Below are 23,965 nucleotides of genomic sequence, written 5' to 3'. Positions count from 1 at the left end.
CAACACAGTCCTTATGTTGTTTTTTTTGGTGAATGTCTTATTTTACAAAACATTCTTTTATCATGGGCTGAACATTAAAAATTTAAATAAATGAAGTCAAAATTCACAAGATAAATGTGTGGGCCTTTCTCTTTCATGAAATAATTTGTATTTCAATGTTTCCATATACACATTATTTAATATGGGATTAAACAACACAACCCATTAAAGGTTTGTATTTGTTAGGCGTATCTGAAATATCAGATAAAACCAATCAAAAAAGATATCTTAACCCAGTTTTAAGGCTTTAGAAAATTTAGCCATGAGGGGAGACTTTCGTCAATCACAGGTCATTTTAGAGAGACAGAGCATTCATATTGACTGTTCTGCAGATGCATTGCCCGTGCAACAGAGAGGGGAAAAGGAGGGCTGTAGAAAGAGGTCTGTACTTAAAATTCTGGCCGTTTCATTGCTGCATTCTACCCACTGCAGCTTGAATGCAGATTATATTGTACATGCAGCCCACAGGAAAGACTTAGACATGAGTTAATCAAAGGCCACTAGATAAGGCCATCCTTCCTCTGATGTACAGTAAGATGACGTAATGTAGAAGGAGGGAAGCTTTTGTCTTAAAATCTATAAAACACATGCAGTATACCCACATGCTGACAGTTGAGGGATGGAGATCTCCGCTCTCTGTATTGGCTTGATCCTGTCTCTGGGTTTGTGTGAACTGAACTCAGCTCTTGCCTTGAATGGTTCTGAGGATGATGTTAAACAAAGGGCTGGGCTTACAGAGGATAGGACTGGTGCTGGGGTCAGCACTCAGACTTCATCTGTGAAATGTAAGCTCCAGGGTACCACTCGTCTCCCTGTGTTCTCAATGGATGGTAACTACGCTATTGGTGGTGTTTTCTCCATACACTACAACATGCACACAGTGAAGCATAACTACACCACCATGCCTGAGCCACCAAGATGCACAGGAAGGTTAGTAAGAGGGAGAAGTGGGGAATAAAAACGGTGTTAGACTTTGTGGAAAAAGAGATGTTTTGACTTGTATGACGTGCCTACAATTGTGTACTTTTGTCTAGCATTGAAAACTTAAAAAAGTTCATTAAATGCCAAATAAAGATGAGATAAGATACATTTTCATTGATCTCCAGAGGGAAAATGCAGGTGTTGTGTAAAGTGCATGATATTATATTTACAAAAAGGTAGAGCATAGTAAATATATGAAAAAGAAAGATTTTTTGTATTTTTTAACTGAAAATATAGGTGTGTTAAACAACTGATTTGTACATACTTACCAAACAATTTAATACTTTAGATTTAGTTGACTCTGTACATTACGATTCTTGTGAATATTGGACTGATATCTTATCCTGTGTTTTTTATATTTCTGTTAAAATTGTGAATTGTAAAATTCAAATAGTGACACAGTGTTTGTTTGCAGCATTAACACCCGTGAACTGCGCTTCTCACGTGCAATGATCTTCGCCATCGAGGAGATAAACAACAGCACGGAGCTGCTGCCGGGAATCAAACTCGGTTATCAGATCTACGACTCCTGCGCTTCGGTGCCCGTGGCGGTGCATGTGGCATTCCAGCTTTCAAATGGCCTGGACCCGGAGTTTTACACCAGTGACAATTGCTCACAATCTGGTATGGTGATGGCTGTCGTTGGTGAGTCTGGGTCCACGCCATCCATCAGCATGTCGCGCATCACTGGGCCCTTTAACATCCCTCAAGTAAATATTCAGAATTTCTGGGAAACTTAGCCTAGCCTATAGACCAGTGCTTTTTCCATGTTCTGTTAAATAACTACACTTTTGTTTTCCTTTAGGTGAGCCACTTTGCCACTTGTGCATGTCTGTCCAATAAGCAACAGTACCCGAGTTTCTTCAGAACAATCCCTAGTGATCAGTTCCAGGCTGAAGCGCTGGCCAAACTGGTAAAACACTTTGGCTGGACTTGGATAGGTGCTGTCCGGTCAGATTCGGACTATGGCAATAATGGTATGGCGTCTTTCCTGGATGCAGCACGCAAAGAGGGCATTTGTGTGGAATACTCTGAATCTTTCTATCGGACCCACCCACGTAGCCGGATCCAGAGAGTAGCTGATGTTATCCGCAGGTATGATGTTCCCTGTGTTGACACTGAACTTCTGCACACAAAAGTACAACAAAAATGTTAAGATGGAAGATTATTATCCCATTGACAAATTGGAAATGTTCAATTATGACTCAAACGTTTATTTCTCTCATATTTAATATTGTAATAAAAATGGTCCGTCAGACCAACTACTAAAGTATCCTATGTCATGTTTGTTGGGTTTACTATCTATCTCGATATAAATTTAAAAAAACCTAAATCTTTCTCCAGGTCGACAGCTATGGTTGTTGTGGCATTTGCAGCCTTTGGAGATCTAAGGCTTCTGCTGGAGGAACTGTCGCTCCTGCCATCGCCACCTCGCCAGTGGATAGGCAGTGAAGACTGGGTAACAGACACAGAATTGCTGAGGTTCAGCTTCTGTGCTGGAGCCATCGGATTTGGCATTGAGAAATCGGTCATCCCAGGTCTGAGAGACTTCTTGCTGGATCTCTCTCCCTCTAAAGTGGCTGCCTCTCCAGTGCTTACAGAGTTCTGGGAGGATGCATTCAACTGCAGGCTGGGAAAAAGTGAGAACGTTTTGCTGATTTTTAACGTAGGAGAGACACTCACAGTTGGATTCTTGTGGTTGTGTTGTTCTTTGATTGTCTGAGTGGGATTTCCTGTGTTCAGCAGCTGCTTTAAGACCAAACCCCAGATTGACAGGGAAATTACTGACATAAGGTGCATCTCATCTCTGTGAATAATTTAAGTTGTTATGATGATCTTTCAGGTCAAGTTTAGGCAATCTGCTGTCTTTGCTGCAGTGGTTTCGCAATGTCAACACAAGCACAGAGTATATAGACACAGTCTCTAATATCTTAAATTGTAGTTACTCGCATGTATTAGTGATAGTGACAGTGATTTCTGATCATTAATGTGTTTACCTTTTTAAGTTCTTTATTGTAATATGCACAATTACAGAAGTAGTCCTTGTAAATGAAAATCTAGATCTCAGGCTCCCTCCAACAATCCTCATTAAATATGTAAAAAAAGACAATCATGCACTAAAAATGAGAATCTGAGACATAAATAGTGCAAAGTTAAAAGATCGGGGTACAATATTACATTTATGAAATATAAAATGTGGTAGATGAAGTGTACAATAATTGCAAAAAGAATAAACTTTAATGTCAGCAGGAATGTAGTAAATGTATGCGTAATGAGAGGTTGTAAAGTATAAAGGTAAAGTGACAGTATGGTCATCATTAGCTCAGGAGTTCAGCAGTCTTATGGCCTGTGTGATGAAGTTGTCCCTGATCCTGGTAGTGCAGGACCGGATGCTGTGTTAGCATCTGCCAGATGGCAGCAGGTAGAACAGTTTGTGGCTGAGGTGATTTGGGTCTCTTATAATCCTGTTGCCCTTCTTCCTGCACCGCTGAGGGTATAGGTCCTCATTACAATAGGTCAAGACAGTATTTAATTAAAGAAAAATAAATTGTTTGCCTTTTATAAATGTTACTCATTGTCTTATCACTGATTCGTGTTAATGTGAGCTGGCTTACATAAAGGTTAAAAAATAGGACTGACACAAACTGAAACAGCCACTATTGAATAAAAAGGAGAAAGACACGTCTGCAAAACAATGCTTTAAATTGTAATGTTAAATAAGCAACAACATAGCTATATGAGTTCTTACAAGGCATGTTTGGCAGGTTAAATGGAATAAAAAGCAACAATAAACATGAGAAAGAATGATAATGTAAAGGCTAAAAAACACCTTCCTCTCTTTGTTTTTAGGTGCAGTCACAGACGAAAGTGTGTGTGATGGAACTGAAGACATAAAGATGCTCCAGAGCCCGTACACTGACACATCTCAGCTCCGGATCACTAACATGGTATACAAGGCTGTTTATGCAATAGCTCATGCCATTCATAAAGCAGTGTGTCAGGAAACAAATTCTACAACTCAGTGTGACACATTCACCAGGATAGAATCCAAAGAGGTCAGTTGAACATAAATGAAAACCCAAATGCCCTTTTTTGCTTTAATTTCTGAAATGAGATATTAACATTTTATTTAACATTATTTAATTGCAATTTCCTGCCAAAATACAAAAACATCCTGATTTTTGGTGATTTTAACATCTGTTTGTGCTGGCCTGACTATATTTACAGCCTAAGATTCTTGATACTTTTAACCTTTCACGTGCACTAACAGGACCTAGATTCTATAAGGGACATGCTCTTAACTTGGTGTTGTACTATGGCATTATGATCAGCGATGTTGTATAAGAAAGTGTGATTTCCAATTATAAGTACCTTCTTTTTAACACTATTATCCATAACACAGTCAATAACAATAATACAGTCCTGTCCTATTCCTGCATTTTTAATTTCTACTCATTCAATTATGTGATGTCTTTGTCTCTGATTCTGATATGGTTTTAACTCTTCAGTGAATATTAATGATGCCATTACTACTTTTACCTCAACATGTTAAAATATTCTTGACATTGTAGCTTCTTTAAGATTGAGAAAACCCCAAACTAAACATTAAGCCTGGATATCCACTGATATCAGATCACTTGAACAGCTGTGTTGTAAAGCTCAACCGAAATAGAGGCGCAATAGACAGCCTGCAGACCTACAAACTCTGAGAGACCTAATGAAGAATTTTAATCAAACAGTGAAATTGGCAAGAGAATGGTATTGCAATTGCCTCATTAATAATCATATATCCAATCCAAGACTCCTCTTTACTGTCGTAAGTCACACGTCAAGTCCATCTCTGCTATTGTTGAACCATCAATTGACAAATGTGAACAGTCTAAATCTTTTTTTCCTCCAACAAAATTAAAACAAATATGAGAAAAAATATTTAAACTGCTGCCTAGACTAGGGTGACCAGATTTCCCGGAACTAAAACTGTGACACTGCGCGTGACCGTAGTGCTCATGCACGCACACACTTTTTAATGTGAACATGTGCCAGCCCAGGTCAGACATAGAAACAGACAGATCAGACATAATTTTGCCAACAGCACACGTAGGCCTACTGCTCACAACATAATGGGGTATCTCAGTTAATATTCATGAATTGTCTTGGTATGTAGCCTACATTATCTAAGAAATAATATTAAAAGACATTGAGTGAGTTTTGTGTGGGACCAACTTTATTTTTCAGAATTAAAGCATTCTTTTGGAAAATGCACCCACTGAACTTTGTGAAAAGGTATTTTTCATTGCATGGCACTACATGAATTATTTGGAACTGCTGCCACAGGCTTGAACTAAGGTTATGGTAACACTTTACGGTAAGGGTACATGAATTATGAATTCAGGCATGAATTAATTCATGACTTGTGCATTATTTCATTCCTTTATATCTTATGAATCATCAGGAGTTCATAGCCTCTCATTCATGACCTCATGCATGAACAACAACTATCAACTAAAGCATTAAGAAAGGTGGGTACATCATTATGCACAAGTTGTGTTCAAATCAGAATTTGCGCAGTGATGTTCACATTTTTTTGCAGAAAAAGAATTAATCATGATCATGCTTAATAATTCATAATGATGTGCCCACGTACCTAATGCTTTAGTTGTGTTGTTCATGTATGAGGTCATGAATGACAGACTATGAACACGTCAATTCCTGATGATTCATGGGACATTAAGGAATGCAGCAACACATAAATCATTAATTAGATAATGCATAATAATACATAGGCCTATCAATTAATGCATACATGAATTCATGATAATTCATGTACCCTTACCGTAAAGTGTTACCAGTGTTATTCTAACCAACAACACACACACACAAATGTAATCTCATTTGATAGAGCAGATAGCTTCCCTATTGGAAACATTCATTCCGTATATTTGTTAGAGGAGTGAATTTGCTCAAAAATCAATTTGTTGGCTGAAAGCCTGCTGTAAAATTGTGCACAGGTGTCAGCAAAATTGGCCCATGTGATGAGCGTCTTTAAGGTGGGAATGGTCATACGGTTCCTCTTGTCAGTCAATGTGTTGGTCATGAGCGAAATGATCCGCTCAACGGGAGCATTTGTGCCCAGTAGACACCTGGCGAACTGATAAAGGAGACCTACATTTACGGAATCTCCCTGCTTTTGAAATGTGCGAACATTTCCACCCAGTGCTTTTTCGCTGACTTTCCAGCGGACCTGGAGGGACTGGTTAAAACGAGACAGATAAGAAGAGGCATTGCGACAATGTTTACAAATATACATTGTAACGCTGGCTGCACAGATTATGCAGACTCAGACCGCTACAATTGACACACATACACACACATTGTTAAAATCATACGCCGGACGCTTTATTAGTCTTTCTACATGGGTTTAGTTAATGATCGGGCTATCATACAACACGGTCTCACGGCAGTTTGTGTAATTGTCACGTTATTTGTACATGTACAACAACACGTTTATCTCGTTTATTTAGTGGTGGCCAGCACGAAATGGGAACCATCTATTCAGAGGTTGGGTTTAGGAAAAGATTAACGGGGAAAGCAAACGTCATACCCCGGGACACGATCCGCAGTCTCTGGGGGACACGCGACAACGGCTGTGATTAGGAAAACAACGGGGAAACAAAACGCCACGCGCGGTACGCGATCCTATCCGATTTTCTCCCGGGTGAAAGCCCTGTATTGTTTGACCCATCCACCACCCCGGCCAACCTCCCAACGCGGATTTTCGGCTTTTCATACTACTGCCTACCGTATTCGTGCTGTGATCACGAAATATGCTTCCCATTGAAATACATTACTTTACATTTTCGTGTTGGCCACCACAAAAAAAAGAGAAAAACGTACCCGTGAACACGAATCAATAGATTAAATAACGTGACCATTTCACGAACTGCCGTGAGACTGGGTTGTATAATAAGACCACGTTGGCTATGTAATCGCTGACAACCGAGACAATTTCATAGTAGTTAGTGTAAACCGGGACATTTTAGCGTCCTGAAAGGCTTTTGTCGGGACTTGGGACACGCAACTCAGAATCGGGACTGTCCCGATCAAACCGGGACGTCTGGTCACCCTAGCCTAGATTATCATCGAACCCTCTCCTCCTAGCATAAACTGTACCTTAACTTCTTTTGATAAGCTAACAATATAAACATTACTAAAACCATTTTCAAAATGAAGAACTCCACTTGCTCTCTCGATATAATTCCTAACTTCTTCCTAAAAGCAACCCTCACCATAACCTGTCCACTTCTGATGGATTTATTGAACTCCTTACTCTCATCATGGCGGGTCATCGTGGTAGGACACAACTAAAAAGAATGAGATGCCCGCACTCTGCTAATACTCCCATACGTTTATTGTGCTGCAATGTTTAGACTTGATGGGCTTAAGTACCACCTTTACCATAGTCACCACATAAAACTATTAGTGATAAAATTACATATACACAATCTGTACACGGACAATGAAAAAATGAAAAAAGTGGCCAAAACCCTAACTTACAGAATAACATTATGTGCTACACTATCCCACATTGACACTATTTGTCACATTAGACCAATCCCACACAATGTGTATATCACAAGAAAAGACATTACAGAAAAGGCTTTATATCATCTTCTTCATTTAAGCCGTTTGGAGAAATTGTGCTGAGGTAATAAATCCAAAAGGTTTCTCTCTGAAGAAGCCTTCTACCTTGATCGTCCCCTCTTGGAGGGTTCTTAACACATTCCACCCCAACATATCTCAATGCGCTAACATTGTGACCAGCTCGCTTAAAGTGGGCAGCTACGGGACTGCTCGTCCCCTGTTCTAATACTGCTCCTATGTTCACAGATCCTCGTGCGCAACGTGCGCATGGTTTTACCCACCAGGCCGCAAGGACACACAATCATGTATATGACATGTGTGGTGCTACAGGTAATAGCACCACTAATGCGTGTGGCTTTGCCAATGTGCGGGTAGTTGAACGTTTTAAATTTGTGTGTATGAACACTGGACACAGCTGCCACACCTAATTTCCATCTGGCACAGGCGGTAGGAGATGTGCGCGATGAGGGCGCATATCACTCCTAACTAAACAGTCTCTTAGGTTAGGTGCGCGCTTAAAAACCATCCTCAGCTTATCTGGAAATACCTTTTTTAGATTGGGATCTGAATCAATGGTGTGCCAGTGTTTTTGGACAAACTTATTAAGCTCAAAACCCAGTAGGGAGTATTTTATGCAGCACATGGGGGCATTAGTCTTCTTACCAGTGCTCTTTTTTGTAGCCCGAAGGCATTTGTCTTGCGAGATGTTGTCAAAATATTCCATTGTATTATTTACCCACTCCTGTGTGTGCCCTCTGCTGAGGACTCTATTAGAAAAATCCTTAGCCTGTGTAGAATATGAGTCATCACCACTACACATCCTGCGAATCCGATGGAACTGGCTAATGGGAGGGCTTTTAATCAGCGATGGCGGGTGAAAACTCTCCTCTCAGTAAAGTGTTGCAATCAGTTGGTTTTCGGTAGCTATCTGTTTTTATTTCCCTCCCCTCTTTATAGACTTTAACATCCATGAAGCTAATACGTTGCATATCCTGTTCTAGTGTGAATTTAAGATGGTCATTGCAAGAGTTGAGATACACATGAAAGTGCATGAGTTCATCCACTGTAGAGTCAACAATTAAGAAAACATCATCAATGAATCGTTTATAAAATAAGATTTTTTTCATGAAAAGGGTTTGCTGGGCTCAAGATACAATTAAAGCTGCAAGCAGCGTTGGACGGGCCCTCGCTCCTCTGCACGCGTCGGGGTTACTGGTGGATGCCCCTCCTTGCGACCGTGCATTTGCGCAGCACTCAGACACCACAAATCGTCACCAATGAAAAGGGAACTCCCTGCTGAGTTCAATTATACCTCACACAAGACTCTACATCATACAGTTCATTAGCTGTGAAAGGGGGCGTGGCTAAATCATAGGGGGCGGGCTAATCAGTGACCAATGAAAACGGAACTCTCTGTTGAGTTCAATGATACCTCACACAATAGTCTACATCAAACGGGTCATTAGTTATTAAAGGGGGCGTGGCTTAAGCATTTGGGGCGGGGCAAACCGTCACCAATTAAAAAGGAACTCTTTGCTGAGTTCAGTGATACCTCACACAATAGTCTACATCAAACGGGTCATTAGTTATAAAAGGGCGCATGGCTAAAGCATAGGGGGTGGGTTAAACCATCACCAGTTAAAAAGGAACTCTCTGCTGAGTTCAATGATACCTCACACAAGACTCTACCTTAAACGGTTCAAAAGCCATAAAGGGGGCGTGGCCTGAGTACATGGGTGTGGTTAAAGTATAAGGGGCTCAATATCACATGTAGACGACACATTATAAGTTTCATGTAAATCGGATGATGTTTGTCATGTAAGGCTGATTTCCTGTTGCCAGCGGCGGACGCTATGACCAAAAGTCAATTTTGGCCTGGATATGTCCTCAGGCCTGGACTCTTGTTGATTGTGGGAAATTTCAAGCAGATATGACAATGTACACTGTAGTTACAGACACTTTCTCGTTTATCGCTAAGCACTCAAAATGGCCGCCACACCTGTGAAAAGTTTTTCTTTTAATAACTTTTCATCTTTAAGGTGTTGAGATGGTACAGACCAAATTTGAAGTCCATCGGATGAAATCTCTAGGAGGAGTTGTTAAAGTATAGCACCTTGACTTTTAGGCCTACTTCCTGCTGCCACTAGGGGGCGCTATGACTTTGAGTCAATTTTGACTGGTAAATGTCCTCAGAGTTAGAGTCTTATGAATCATGAAAAGTTTCGAGCCAATTGGACAATGTACACTTGAGTTACACCCACTTCCTGTTTCGATGGCGAAACACACAAAATGGCTGCTCCGCCACGGCCATGCCCTATGACGAAAAGTTTTTCTTTTAATAACTTTTTATCTCTAAGGTCTTAAGATGGCACAGACCAAATTTGAAGTTGATTGGATGAAATCTCTAGGAGTTTGTTAAAGTACGACGTGGAAATGTCCAAAATCGCACTAATTTCGAAATTTCAATTCAAAATGGCAGACTTCCTGTTGGGTTTAGGGTATGGCTCTAATGAGCTTTTTTGTAAGTCTTGACATGCTACATATGTGTACCAAGTTTCGTTAGTCTATGTTAAACGTACTGCTCAGTTTTGCTACTTTTGGCGCTTATTCCCGAAACCCTTAAAATATGTAAATTTTCACCAGACTTGATGCGACCGCCAATTTTGGTTAGTTTTTGAGTATGTTAAGCCCCTCAAAGAGGAAATGAATTTACCGGAAGAAGGAAAAAGAATAATTAAAGCTGCAAGCAGCATTGGACGGGCCCTTGCGCCTCTGCGCACATCGTGGTTACTGGCGGACACCGCTCCTTGCGACTGTGCATTTGCGCAGCACTCAGACACCGCAAATCGTCACCAATGAAAAGGGAACTCCCTGCTGAGTTCAATGATACCTCACACAAGACCCTACGTTGTACAGTTCATTAGCTGTGAAAGTGGGCATTGCTAAATCATGGGGGCTGGGCCAAACCATGACCAATGAAAATGGAACTCTCTGTTGAGTTCAATGATACCTCACACAATAGTGTACAAGAAACGGGTCATTAGTTATTAAAGGGGGCGTGGTTTAAGCATATGGGACAGGGAAAATCATCACCAATGAAAAGGGAACTCTATGGTGAGTTCAATGATACCTCACACAAGACTCTACATCATACAGTTAATTAGCTGTGAAAGGGGGCGTGGCTAAATCATAGGGGGCGGGCTAAACCATGACCAATGAAAACGGAACTCTCTGTGGAGTTCAATGATACCTCAGACAAGACTTTACCTTAAATGGGTCACCAGTTATGAAAAGGGGCGTGGCTTAAACATAGGGGGCGGGCCAAACCATCACAATCAAAAAGAAACTCTATGCTGAGTTCAATGATACCTCACACAAGACTCTACGCCAGGGGTGGCCAACCAGTTAGGTATAAAGAGCCACAAAAAAAAACGCACCATAGCAAAAAGCCACACAACACATGCACGTCCACACTACAACAGCAACAGTGTCTTCCAGATCTGATGAGTCATAATACATAGCAGTTTTCATAGTTTTTTCTCACTTAGATTGACTCAGTGTGAAACCTGACAGTCTTTGTTATCCACAATCCTTTTCAGGTCTTGCTTGAACTCGGTTGTGGCCACTCGAAGAACTCTCTCACTCATTTGTCACTAAAGGGGCTTTCAAACAATCTGATTCAGCAGTGAAAGGGTTAACGAGGAAGGTGATCTGTGGCCGCTGTTTTTCCTCAGGTTGCAGAATCTGTCCTCAAAACTCTGCTCCATTATTTTCAATTTTAAAATATTTTTTTTTTTTACTTATCAAAGAGCCGCATACGGCTCAAGAGCCACAGGTTCGCCACCCCTGCTCTACGCCATACAGTTCATTAGCTGTGAAATGGGGCGTGGCTAAAGTATAGGGGGCGGGGCAAACCATGACCTATGAAAAAGGAAGTCTCTGCTGAGTTCAACGATACCTCACACAAGACTCTACCTTAAATGGGTCACCAGTTATGAAAGGGGGCGTGGCTTAAACATAGGGGCGGGCAAAACCATGACCAATGACGAACAAACTCTCTGCTGAGTTCAATGATACCTCACACAAGGGTCTACCTTAAACCGTTCAAATGTTATGAAAGGGGGCGTGGCCTGAGTAAGTGGCCCTGGTTAAAGTATAGGGGGCGGCTCAGTATCACATGTAGACCACACATTATAAGTTTCATGTAAATCTGATGATGTTTGTCATATAAGGCTGATTTCCTGTTGCCAGCGGGGGGCGCTATGACCAAAAGTCAATATTGGCCTGTATATGTCCTCAGGCCTGGGGTCCGTTTCAGAACGCAGGTTTAGTGAAAACTCTGAGTTTGTTAACCCTGAGATGAGGGAAACTCTGGGTTTTCCGTTTCAGAAAGGGAGGTAACTTAACCTTAGAGTCAGTTACTATGGTAACTGAGTCTGTGACCTAACCTGGTCGGGAGCAGGTTTTCTTCAAGAAACCCTGAGTTTCTCTCAGGGAGGAGACTGAGAGAAACTCGAGGTTTCTTCTCTCTCATTTCCTCATTCATTCATTCAGTCTGTATCAGGAGCATTTTAATGCAGTTTGTTATCTGCATGAATAAAAATTTAATAAGTAAAACTTATTGTTAGGCAGATTATAAAACGTTTTTGAATATGTTAAGCCCCTCAAAAAGGCAATACATTTGCCGGGAAAATAATAATTCCTTCAGTTCCAATAGGGCCTTCACCGCTGTCGACACTCGGGCTCTAATTATTCTCAAAAAGGCCCATGTATAGGCAAGCGTAATTTGGTGCCATTTTGCTGACTATTGCTGTGCCTTTCCTTTGTATATAGAAGTTATCCTGAAATTGAAAGATATTATTGGTTAAAGCTATACAAGCTAAGTCCAAAATGCAGTCTATGCTGAGCTTGGATTCAGGTTGATTCAGGGTGAGAAAATGTTTTACTGCACTTATACCACCGTCATGGGGGTTATTTGTGTATACGCTTTGAACATCCAGTGTGGCTAACAAAACGTTTGATTTTACTTCAAACTTTTTCAATGTGTCAATGAAGTCTATAGAATCCCTCACATAGGATGGGAGGGCGACCACTGCAGACTTAATAAAGTAGTCCACATAAGCGGAGATGCTTTGCGTTAAACTCCCAATACCGCTTACAATAGGCCTACTTTTACAGGGGTGTCCAAACCTTTATGTATCTTAGGGAGGGTGTAAATAACGGGTATCACTGGGTGTTCTACCTTTAGGAATTCAAAGACACTTTTTTCAAATTACTCCTTTTCGAAATGATGGACAAGCTTAGAGTGCACCAACATCAATAACCTCTTAGTGGGGTCTGAAGACAGTTTCTCATAACAAGTTGAATCACCTAATTGTCTTTCGATCTCATGATTATAATCCACAATGTTTTGCAACACAATAGCGCCGCCTTCATCAGCGGGACGTACTACAACCTTATTGTCTTTACCCAGATCAACCAAAGCTTCTCTTTCTTCTTTTGATAAGTTATTATACACTTTGTACTCTTTTTTTCTTTTTTAACAAGCAATTCACATCATTTCCCACCAAACGACAGTATGTATCAAGGGAGGCATTGTGATACTTAGGCGGAATGAAAGTAGATCTTTTTCCGAACTGGTTGCGGGTTGGGACAATGGGGGCAGGGGCAGACAATGAGCTGGCGGGATACAAGGCATGTTCATCACTAGGTGTAGATGCACAGTCTCTATCACCCTGGAAAAACTCCCTTAATCTTAAATTGCAGAAGAACTGGAAGTTAATAACAGTGTCAAAGTTATTAGTTTGGGCAGTAGGTGCAAAACTCAGTCCCTTACTCAATGCCGACATACAAGGGTCAGTTAGTGTCTTTTCAGAAAGATTTATTACCGTGTTGCTGTCCAGTTGGTGCGGGTTCGGGACTGCCTGCGTCGTTTTGCGCTGTCCCCTTCTACACCGCTTGGAAAAGCTCTTCCCCGTCGCGATGGCTTTGGAGGCCTTCTTTGGGCGTGTTGTAGATTCCAGTTGTTGAGTAATTTCACTAATGACGAGGACCATCAGGTAGAACAGATCTTTTTTTTTTTAATGATAATTACCTCTTTTAGGGATTTTAATCAGGTTTTAGAGCAGGTTTTAGCACAGAACCTGCACTCCTCAGGGTTTTAAATAATCTTCTTTTAGCAGCTGACTATGGTCAACCAACCGTTTTAATCCTGTTGGATTTGTCTGTGGCATTTGACACCATTGACCATAGTATTTAAATTCAACTCTTAAAAACTGGGTGGGCATTTTAGGGGTGGTTTTAGTATGGTTATGTTCTTATCTATCTGGAAGGTCTTTCTGTGAGGAAAATTGGAATTTCTCAATCATCTTCAGTAGGCTACCATTACAATAGGGTTCCACAGGGTTCCGTTCTTGGGCCATTGCTATTCTCCATTTACATGCTACCGCTCGGTCAAATTATTAGGAAGCACAATATCAAGTACCATTTCTATGCCAGTGACACACAATTGTATATTTCTGTTGACTCTTATGACACCAATCACTTAAGCAACATCCACTTGTGCATTGCAGACATCAATAACTGGATGACATCAAACTTTCTAAAGCTAAACTCTGAAAAAAATGAAGTTATTATCATAGGTCCACATTAATCACAAAATCATATTTCTTCCCGTCTAGGTCCCCTCTTATCTAATAATACAAACTCTTGCAGATATCTAGGAATTATCTTTGACTAACACCTCAACTTTCCAAACCTGTTTCTTCCAAACAAGGAAAAAAATCAAAAATGAGGTCATATTTATCTGCAAAAAATGTAGAAACAGTCATACATGCATTAATTTAATCCCAGTTAGATTACTGCAATGCACTTTTCTCATGCCTCTCACAACAAAACCTGAATAAACCAGACTCATAGCCACGTCCAACAGGAGAGAACACATAACACAGAATTTAAAATCACTTTATTGGCTCCCAGTCAGTTTTAGATTGATCACTTTTGAGGCTCTTATGGGGATAGCTCCAAAATATATAGCTGACCTTCTTACCCCATACGAGCCTAAACGTAACCTTAGATCCTCTATAGGTCACTCTTGGTCTATCCCTGGTCACACCTTAAAACCAAAGGTGCGCAGGTCTTTTCTGCTCAGGCCCCTCAGTTGCGGAATTACCTGCTGGAGGAAATCAGGGAAGCCAACACACTGTCTTATTTTAAGTCTCTTTATGAAACTCACTATTTTAGACTTGCTTTTTTATTGATTTTACTATGCGTTTGTTTATTATCTTTCATTTTGTTTTTGCTTTTTGCTATATTAGATGTTTGCTCTTTGTCTTTTTAAATGCATGTAAATCACTTTATAACTTGTTTTTGAAAAGTGCTTCATAAATGAAGGTATTATTATTATTATTATTTTGTGAAATGAAATATTCATTTTATTTTATATTATTTAATTTCTCTCCCTTACTGTTTTCCTTTACTTCATCCTCACAGGTTCTTTCTCAGCTGAAAAAAGTAAATTTTTCCCGAAATGGTTATGATGTGTCATTTGATGCCAACGGTGATCCTGTGGCCAGATACGAGCTGGTTAACTGGCAAAAGAGTGAGAGTGGCAGTATTGAGTTGGTGACAGTAGGGCACTACGATGCATCACTGCCGGTGGGCCAGAAGTTCCGTATAAGCAGGAACCTCACCTGGGTGGACAGTGGGACACAAGTAAGGAGCACAAAAGTAATATTTTAACATCAAACATGGTGATCTTAAAGGGTATGATATGTGTACATTGAAAATAATTCTGGTCACTGTATATTCTATACTGGCCGTAAAGAGATCCATTCCAAAGTTACAGTATTTTCAGTATGAAATTCCTACTTTATATTTTCCAAAAAAGTATTCCCTTGCTGAGCTGTGGCACAGAGATAGTAACGAAGGAAAAAGGGAATTTGTACAAAAAAAGACTCCATACATGTAACTTTGGAACCACTTGTTCTATTTCATATAGGCTTCGCCCTCTAAGCCACGCTATTGGGTTTATCCCTTCGTGCATGCACAGTCGTGAAGATTTTCTTTCCCGCCCTAGCGTGCCGCTCGGGCTTCAACTACGTCCGCAAATACTGTATATAAACAGAGCGGACCCGTAGCTCTGCTCCCACTTTTTCTTCAAGCTAGCAGTATGAAGACAAGCTCGACTTCCAGCGGTGTTCACCTCTGCCCCACCTGTCGGACTGGCGGCATCCTGCCGCCGGACCTCCATCCCCGCTGTGAGACCTGCCTTGGCGCTGCTTACGCCTCTTGCCAGTTCTGCATCCGCCTGCCATCTAAAGAGCTTAACCGGTGGGCGGAAGCTTTCTGGAGTGTCAGGCTCTCACCCCCGACGCCTCCTGCCAGTTCTGCATCCGCCTGCCATCTAAAGAGCTTATCGGCGGGCGGAAGCTTTTCTGGAGTGTCAGGCTAGCGGGGAAGGGGATGGCAGCTGGGCAGACAGACGGCAATCCGTCAACACCTTGGATCCGCCGGAGGAAGGCTTTATCGACGAGCACGAGTCTGATGGCTCGATTCTCTTGGATAACGCCTCCGTCACCGGCTGTCCCTCCTCCCCCCTGGGAGAACTGGACCTCGAAACGGGGATCGATGCCCTCCTATTGCGGCTCTCCCCATCTCCGGAATGGCCAAGGGCACCGCTCCGGCGGTCTTCCCCTCTGCCTCAGGCAGCTCCACCCTCTCTTTTGGATCTGCCGGAGATCATCAAAAGGCGGCAGACCAGAGAGGCATAGCGCTCCCGGCTGAACTTCCAGCCCCCGCTCGCGGCCTCTTGAGCGGGGATGTTTACGCTCAGGAGCCGCCCTCCTCACGGGCCCCACTCTGGCCGCGCTTCACGGAGCTTCGGCCGTTTGTGGAAGAGGCGCTCTCCCAGCCCGGGAAACTGAAGGCTCCCGTCTTTCACTACGCCGCGTTTACCCGGGTTCAAGGCGACACAGAAGCGGGCTTCCCTTCGGTCCCCCCTCTGGAGCAGAGCCTGGTATCCATCCTGCTTCCGAAGTCCAATTTTTTTGGCCACCGGAAGCCTACGCCTCCTTCGCCCCATGGATCAGGTCTGTGCTCAGGTCACTGACCAGTCACACCAGTGTGCGGCCCAGGGTCTCGCGGTACAGAACAATATAGCTTTGCTAGCCTCCGCCGTCTCCGCTATGGCCATTAGCCTACTCTGGGAGCTCTTCCTCCGGAGCTAGTCACGGAGATTGGCAAAGCTATGACCGCGATCCTCACCCTGACCACGGCGTCCACGGTGGCGTTGTCCAGAGTCATGGCGTGGCAGACTGTGGAGCCAGCGAAACATCTGGCTCCACATGACACAGCTACCCACTGACATCAGACGGAAGCTTCTGTACGGCCCCATAGCTCCTGATGGACTATTTGGGCCCCACCTACAGACAGCCACGTCCCATTTGCACCAAGCGGAAGGATTTCGAATGCTCGGCTCTTGGAAGGCGGCTCCTCCACAGCAGCGCCGTCACCATGACAACCGGCATGAAGGGAAGCGCGCCACAGCCTCTGCTGCGGTTGCGTTTTCCCAGGCTTCGAGCTCCGCTCCTCCGCCCGGCCCCCCTCCGCAGCGACTGCCGGCTCCACATGACCGGCAGACCTCTCGGAGCCGGGGGACCATGAAGGCGGCCCCCACCTGGTCTAACCCACCCCCGAGCCCCCCAACAAACAGCGGCGTCGGGGCGCGGGAAACGTCTGTCCACATACAGTTGAGAGCTGGAAACACAACGGCCCCCACCCATCTAAAGAGCAGTTTCCCCTCAGCCAAGCAGCCCCTGTTCCCATTGAACAGTGCGCTGACAACATGACAGTCGTTCCCGACACAAGCGCACACCAGCCCACCGCTGCACGCGGAGCTCCACCGCTCTCTCACTATGCAGACAGCGGGAGCAAAAGCTCATTCACTATGAACGGTGCCGCTCAGTCATCCCTCTCCCCCCTGGCCATGCCAGCGGGACGAGGAAGACAATGACCCGGTGACCGCTCCCGCCTCTCACGGCGGTGACCGGCCCTTTCGACAGAGCCCTTTCGACAAAGCTAATGGGCTGGGCGTCACAATCTCACGTCTCGCCCAGCGGCGGAATGGGCTCTGCGCTCCTTGCTGACCATGTCCGTGAACAAACACACAGACATGTGCATGCCTGCTCTCAGAGCACAGCGCAGCATGGATCAGGCTGACACACATGGACTCATGGATGTCAAAGCTGATAATACGGGGCTATACACTTCAGCTCTCCCCCCCCCCGCCTCGCTTCGCAGGCGTATTGGAGATAACCGTGTCATCCCAGGCAGAATGTCAAAGCTGATAACACGGGGCTATACACTTCAGCTCGCCTCCCCCACGCCTCGCTTCGCGGGCGTATTGGAGACAACCGTGTCATCCCAGGCAGAGCCAGATGCCATGACAGAGCTAGGGGAGCTATTGTCATGGAGCGCCCATTCCACATGCTGACCATCAGACATGTGTTGGAATGTGTGCGCCACCAAGAATGATTTACATCTGTGGATCTGAAAGACGCATACTTTCACATCCAAATCATTCCCAGACACAGGAGATTCCTGCGCTTCTTTTCCAAGGGGTCCATTTTCAGTACAACCGACTACCGTTCGGTTACTCACTGGCCCCCCGCACTTTTTCCAAGTGTATGGAGACGGCGCTTCAGCCGTTACGGAAAAAAAGGCGTCAGAGTCCTGTTTTATCTGGACGATTTGCTCATCCTGGCTCTCTCTCGGGAAACGGCGGCGCTGTACACTGTGGCAGTTCTGCAGCACCTGCAGACACTGGGTTTCACCATAAACTGGCAGAAAAGCTCATTGGTTCCCACACAATCGATAGTTTATCTGGGCGTAGTGCTAAACTCGATTGTTATGAGGGCCAGGCTGTCAACACCAAGGCAAGACGCGCTGCTCTCTCTCCTGTCGCGCACCACGCCACCTGCAAAGGTGTCAGCGCTGTCCGTCATGCGCCTTCTGGGCATGATGTCCGCGGGCTACATGGTGGTCCCCCTGGGGCTTCTCCACATGAGAAAAATCCAGAGGTGGTTCCTCCGTCAGCGTCTCGACCCCATACGTCACAAGTGGCGAATGCTGATCATTCCTCCTTCCCTACAGTCGGACCTGTCATATTGGGGGAACCCCCGGACCTTGTCAGCTGGGGTTCCCCTGGGCAAGGTGACGTCATACGTGACAGTGTACACGGACGCGTCCCTCACTGGCTGGGGGGGAATGTGCGAATCACAGGTGGTGGGAGGAGAATGGCAACCCCCCCCTCTCCCACACATATTGCCTGGAGCTGTCCACGGTGCTGAAGGTTTTGAAACACTTTGCCCCGGTGGTAGCAGGAAGACATGTCGTCGTACAGACAGACAATGTTACTGCAGCAGCGTTAATAAATTGCCAGGGCGGCGTACGTTCGGCCCGGCTAGGAGCCTTCTGCTGTGGGCACACAGTCACCTGCTGTCCCTCAAGGCTGTCTACATCCCCGGGATACTAAACCGGGCAGCAGACCTAATGTCGAGGGGAGGTCCCTCTCACAATGAGTGGAAATTGAATCCCACTATTGTTCAGAAGCTGTGGAGCAGGTTCGGGAAAGCGGAGGTGGATCTGTTCGCCTCACGAGAAAACACACAGTGTGCTCTGTGGTTTTCCTTGAGCGCACGGGACAATCCACCCCTCGGCGTGGACGCTTTCTCCCACCACCCCTGGCCCAGAACCCTCCTATATGCTTTTCCCCCGGTCCCTCTGATTCCTCGTCTCCTGGAACGCATCCAGGAGGAGAATCTGTCGGTCATCTTGGTGGCGCCGGAGCGCATCCTGGTTCCCAACACTGGTCCAGCTGCTGGCGGGTCCTCCCTGGCAATTGCCGTGGCGCGAGGACGCCCTGTCACAGCTGGACGGCGCGATATCCCACCCCCCGGTGATAACCCAGCGACTGTGGGGCTGGCTGCTGAGCGGGAACGCTTGCAGAGGTTAGGCTTGCCTCCTGCCGTGGTGCGCACTATTCAGAGCGCGAGAGCCCCCTCCACAACAGCGTGTTACGCGGCGCGTTGGTCCGCTTTCCAGCGCTGGTGCACGGAGAGGGAAACAGACCCCATATCGTGTCCCCTGCCTCTCGTGTTGACTTATCTCCAAACATTGGTAGATAACGACCTGGCTCCGTCCACAGTCAAAGCCTACGCAGCGGCCATTTCATCCTGCCACGAAGGTTATGGAGAGAGAACGGTTTTTGCGCACCCCCTAGTAAAGCGTTTTTTGAAAGGGGTCAGACGACAAAAACCCGCCGTGCGCTCTCTCCCTCCCCAATGGGATCTGGCCCTGGTGCTTCGAGCTCTGGGGAAGCCTCCTTTCGAGCCCTTGGCACAAGCCTCTCTCAGGTTGCTGTCCCTAAAAACGGCGCTTCTCCTTGCCCTGACGTCAGCCAAGCAAGTGAGCGACTTATGCGCGCTGTCAGTTTCACCGTCCTGTCTCTCCATTAGAGGGGACGGGAGCGCAGCCACCCTACAGCCTAACCCTTCTTTCACACCGAAAATTTTAACAAATTCCTTTCGGTCGAGGGTTTTTTCCCTCCAGGGTTTTTTTCCCCCGCCTCATAACAACGACGTGGAGGAGGTTTCCCATTGATTGTTCCCGGTGCGTGCGTTATCACAGTACATTTTACGCACGGCGGACATAAGGCGGACACAACAGCTGTTTGTACACTATAGGGAACACTCCCAAGGAGCGGCCCTGTCAAAACAGCGTCTGTCTCACTGGCTGTGTAAAGCTATCACCCAGGCCTATAACACGGAGGGGGCGGAGCCCCCCCAGGGCATCCGGGCACATTCTACAAGGGCACTATCGGCATCAACAGCTCTGTTCAGAGGCATGTCAGTAGCCGACATCTGCGCAGCGGCCTCTTGGGCATCCCCATGCTCTTTCATCCGTTTCTATTTGCGGGATATGTCCGAGCCCTCTCTGACTCACTCGGTCCTATCCTCACTCAACGACGGATGATGCCCCGTCGTATGTGGGCCCGGTGCCGAGAGGAGAGCGGCGTCCCACATATATGTGTAGCCTATGTATATATGTACATATGTATATATATTTGTCGCTATCACACATCCTCTCTCACTGCCATGTGCCAGGTGTACCGCCTGGGGTCCTCCCCCCCTACTCTGGGTGGCTGGGAGAGACTCGGGCGTCCCATAATTATCAATCATGTACTACCCTCACCAATCATGCACGCCTGCCCTCTCGGCTAGGCCAAATTATTACCATGGCAGGCCCCGTTACCTAGATAACGGATTATCTGATACAGTCCACTGTCAGTGCATGAGAGAGAGACAGAGGAAAAAAAAAAAAAAGTTTAGTGTATGTTCCACTGTGGGCTCTAGGTCGCAGGTGGCATAGACTACATCAGCTTCGCCCTAACCCAATAGCGTGGCTTAGAGGGCGAAGCCAATACGAAATAGAACGATAGTTACGTTATTGTAACTCCAGATTCTATGAGTATAGGTGTAGCCCTCTAAGATCCGGGCCACCTGCTCCAGTTACATTAGCTGAAGAAAAAGCTTATGTTGGGAGCAGAGCTACGGGTCCGCTCTGTTTATATACAGTATTTGCAGACGTAGTTGAAGCCCGAGCGGCACGCTAGGGCGGGAAAGAAAATCTTCACGACTGCGCATGCGCGAAGGGATAAACCCAATAGCGTGGCTTAGAGGGCTACGCCTATACTCATAGAATCTGGAGTTACAATAACGTAACTATCGATTTGTCTAACGCAGACTGCTAAAGCCTCATCCTAGCTTCAGCTGAACTTTAGAATGAATTTTACACATAAACTGTGGATTTTGTACCCCGACAGTTACATTGACGATACACATTTTGACATGTGAGTATTGGTTTAACACAGGATTGAAAATGTTTCCATGCCTGAATATTTGTTTGTCTTTATGGGCCAGGTTCCTGTGTCAGTGTGCACTGACAGCTGTTCTCCAGGAACTCGTAAAGTGCTGCAGAAAGGAAAACCCATCTGCTGTTATGATTGTATACCATGTCCTGAAGGAGAGATTAGTAATGCTACGGGTATTTGTTTTTTCTCTTAATACATAGTCAATGTACTGTGCAAAATCAAATATATATTACTACCACTAGAGTACCTTTTTGTTTTATTTTTTCAGATTCCCCTGATTGTTTTCCTTGCCCCAAGGAGTTCTGGCCTAATGCAAAGAGAGACACTTGTCTCCCCAAGCCTGTAGAGTTTCTTTCCTACAACGAGGTCCTAGGAATCATCCTGGCTACATTCTCAGTTGGTGGCGCCTGTCTGGCCATTATAACAGCGGCTGTGTTCTATCGTCACAGGGCATCCCCGATTGTCAGGGCCAACAACTCTGAGCTGAGCTTCCTGCTGCTCTTCTCCCTGACTCTATGTTTCTTATGTTCATTAACTTTCATTGGAGAACCCTCTGAGTGGTCCTGCATGCTGCGCCACACAGCGTTTGGAATCACCTTCGTCCTCTGTATGTCTTGTGTTCTTGGAAAAACAATAGTAGTGTTAATGGCCTTCAAAGCTACACTTCCAGGTAGTAATGTCATGAAATGGTTTGGTCGTCCACAGCAAAGAATGACTGTAGTGTCTTTTACGTTTATTCAAGTTTTAATATGTACTATTTGGTTGGGTCTTAGTCCCCCTTTTCCGGTGAAAAACCTAACCATATACAAAAAGAGAATCATCCTGGAGTGTGCGTTAGGCTCAGCTATTGGGTTCTGGGCTGTGCTCGGGTACATAGGCCTACTGGCTGTCTTTTGCTTTGTGTTAGCTGTCCTAGCTCGGAAATTACCTGATAATTTTAATGAAGCCAAGCTCATTACCTTCAGCATGCTAATATTCTGTGCAGTCTGGATCACATTTATCCCTGCATATCTCAGCTCTCCTGGTAAATTTACTGTGGCTGTGGAGATATTTGCCATTCTGGCCTCCAGTTTTGGACTAATACTGTGTATATTTGCTCCAAAATGTTTTATCATAATGGTTAAGCCAGAGAAGAACACCAAGAAACATTTAATGAACAAAAATCAATCCCAAGATATCTGAGGTTTAGAAATAGTGAAGATGGCAACATACAATAGAGTTTTTGCTGAGCACATCCAACACAGTCTTCATCTTTTTTTCATTTAAAGTTTTTTGTTGTCATTTTGTGAATGTCCTTTTAATATGTTATCATCTTATTTTACCAACATTATTTTATCATGGGAAGAAACTGTGAATGCAAAAGTCCAAATTTAAAACATATAGTTGTGTTTCTTTCTTTTTTATAAAATAGTTTCTATTTCAATAATATTTTATTTTATTATATAATATGTATGACAAATGTGCACCTTTAATAGGTACTCTGTTTTAATCCCATATTAAAGAATTATTGCATTGCTGCAGGAAGAGGTCTCTCTACACTGTTATCCCGAATTAGTTTACCTAAAGCAACAATATAGCCGCTTTCCGACCGGAGGGATTTTTGCAGTTGCTAGAACATAAAATTCCTAGAACCCTTTTTTTCTCGTGATCCGACTGGATCAATTTGGGGATTTTTAAGTTCCTCTGGCTGCAGTTCCTACAATTTGCTTCAAAGTTTTCGGAGTTGATAAGCTCCATGAAGTGACGCTACAGCCAGCAGGCGACAGCCAGCACCCACAATCACACACACACACACACACACACACACACACACACACGGTCACAGCGCAGCAGGCAGAGGCGGGGGAGAGAGAGATACCCGTTTCTCTTTGGGAGACTTGTTTAAATTATGACAAATATGCTATATACATTAGATTTAGTATTTAGTTCATACTTTTTTTGGTGTATTTGTTTTCTGATTTTAACACTAGACAGTTGCCGTGCTTACATTACTCCCTTACCCCTCCTACCAGTCCCTATGGCCACTTGGCCAGTGCGAATGCAAATGGAAAAAATGGTTTTGGGGGAGAGTAGTTAGTAGATCTGCTTAGAAGTGGACTTTTCCTATAACTAAGTTCCTGTAACTACTTGGTCAGAAAACGGCTTATGTAACTTTTCCCGCTTCGGTCCCCCTACAGGTTGTCTCATTGGAACTACAGCTGCAGCTAAAAGTTACATAGTGTTGCTTTAATTAGAAATTTGCGTGGAAACCCGTTGCCTTAAACCGTTTAAGTTTTTACACAAGGTGAAACTTAACATGTTAAGTTGTATTAACACAGATCAGTAAGTTGATGTAGTAGACAAAACCATTAGTAAACATACTTTTTTCCCTGG

The 23,965-nt window shown here is 44.4% G+C and overlaps 1 protein-coding gene across 1 annotated transcript; it reads left to right on the top strand.

The window, feature by feature from the left end:
* The first annotated feature begins 871 nt into the window (after positions 1-871).
* LOC116047585 (extracellular calcium-sensing receptor-like) lies at positions 872-22,774 on the top strand. Its single transcript, XM_031296472.2, has 8 exons — positions 872-969; positions 1,436-1,730; positions 1,826-2,115; positions 2,365-2,660; positions 3,871-4,076; positions 15,154-15,375; positions 21,642-21,765; positions 21,861-22,774. The coding sequence occupies exons 1-8, from the start codon at positions 911-913 to the stop codon at positions 22,772-22,774; spliced, it is 2,406 nt and encodes an 801-aa protein (XP_031152332.2). The 5' UTR covers positions 872-910.
* The last annotated feature ends 1,191 nt before the right edge of the window (positions 22,775-23,965 follow it).

The sequence above is a fragment of the Sander lucioperca genome, chromosome 5, assembly GCF_008315115.2.
Source record: "Sander lucioperca isolate FBNREF2018 chromosome 5, SLUC_FBN_1.2, whole genome shotgun sequence".
Lineage (NCBI taxonomy): Eukaryota > Metazoa > Chordata > Actinopteri > Perciformes > Percidae > Sander > Sander lucioperca.
This window is presented reverse-complemented; position numbering and strand designations above follow the sequence as displayed.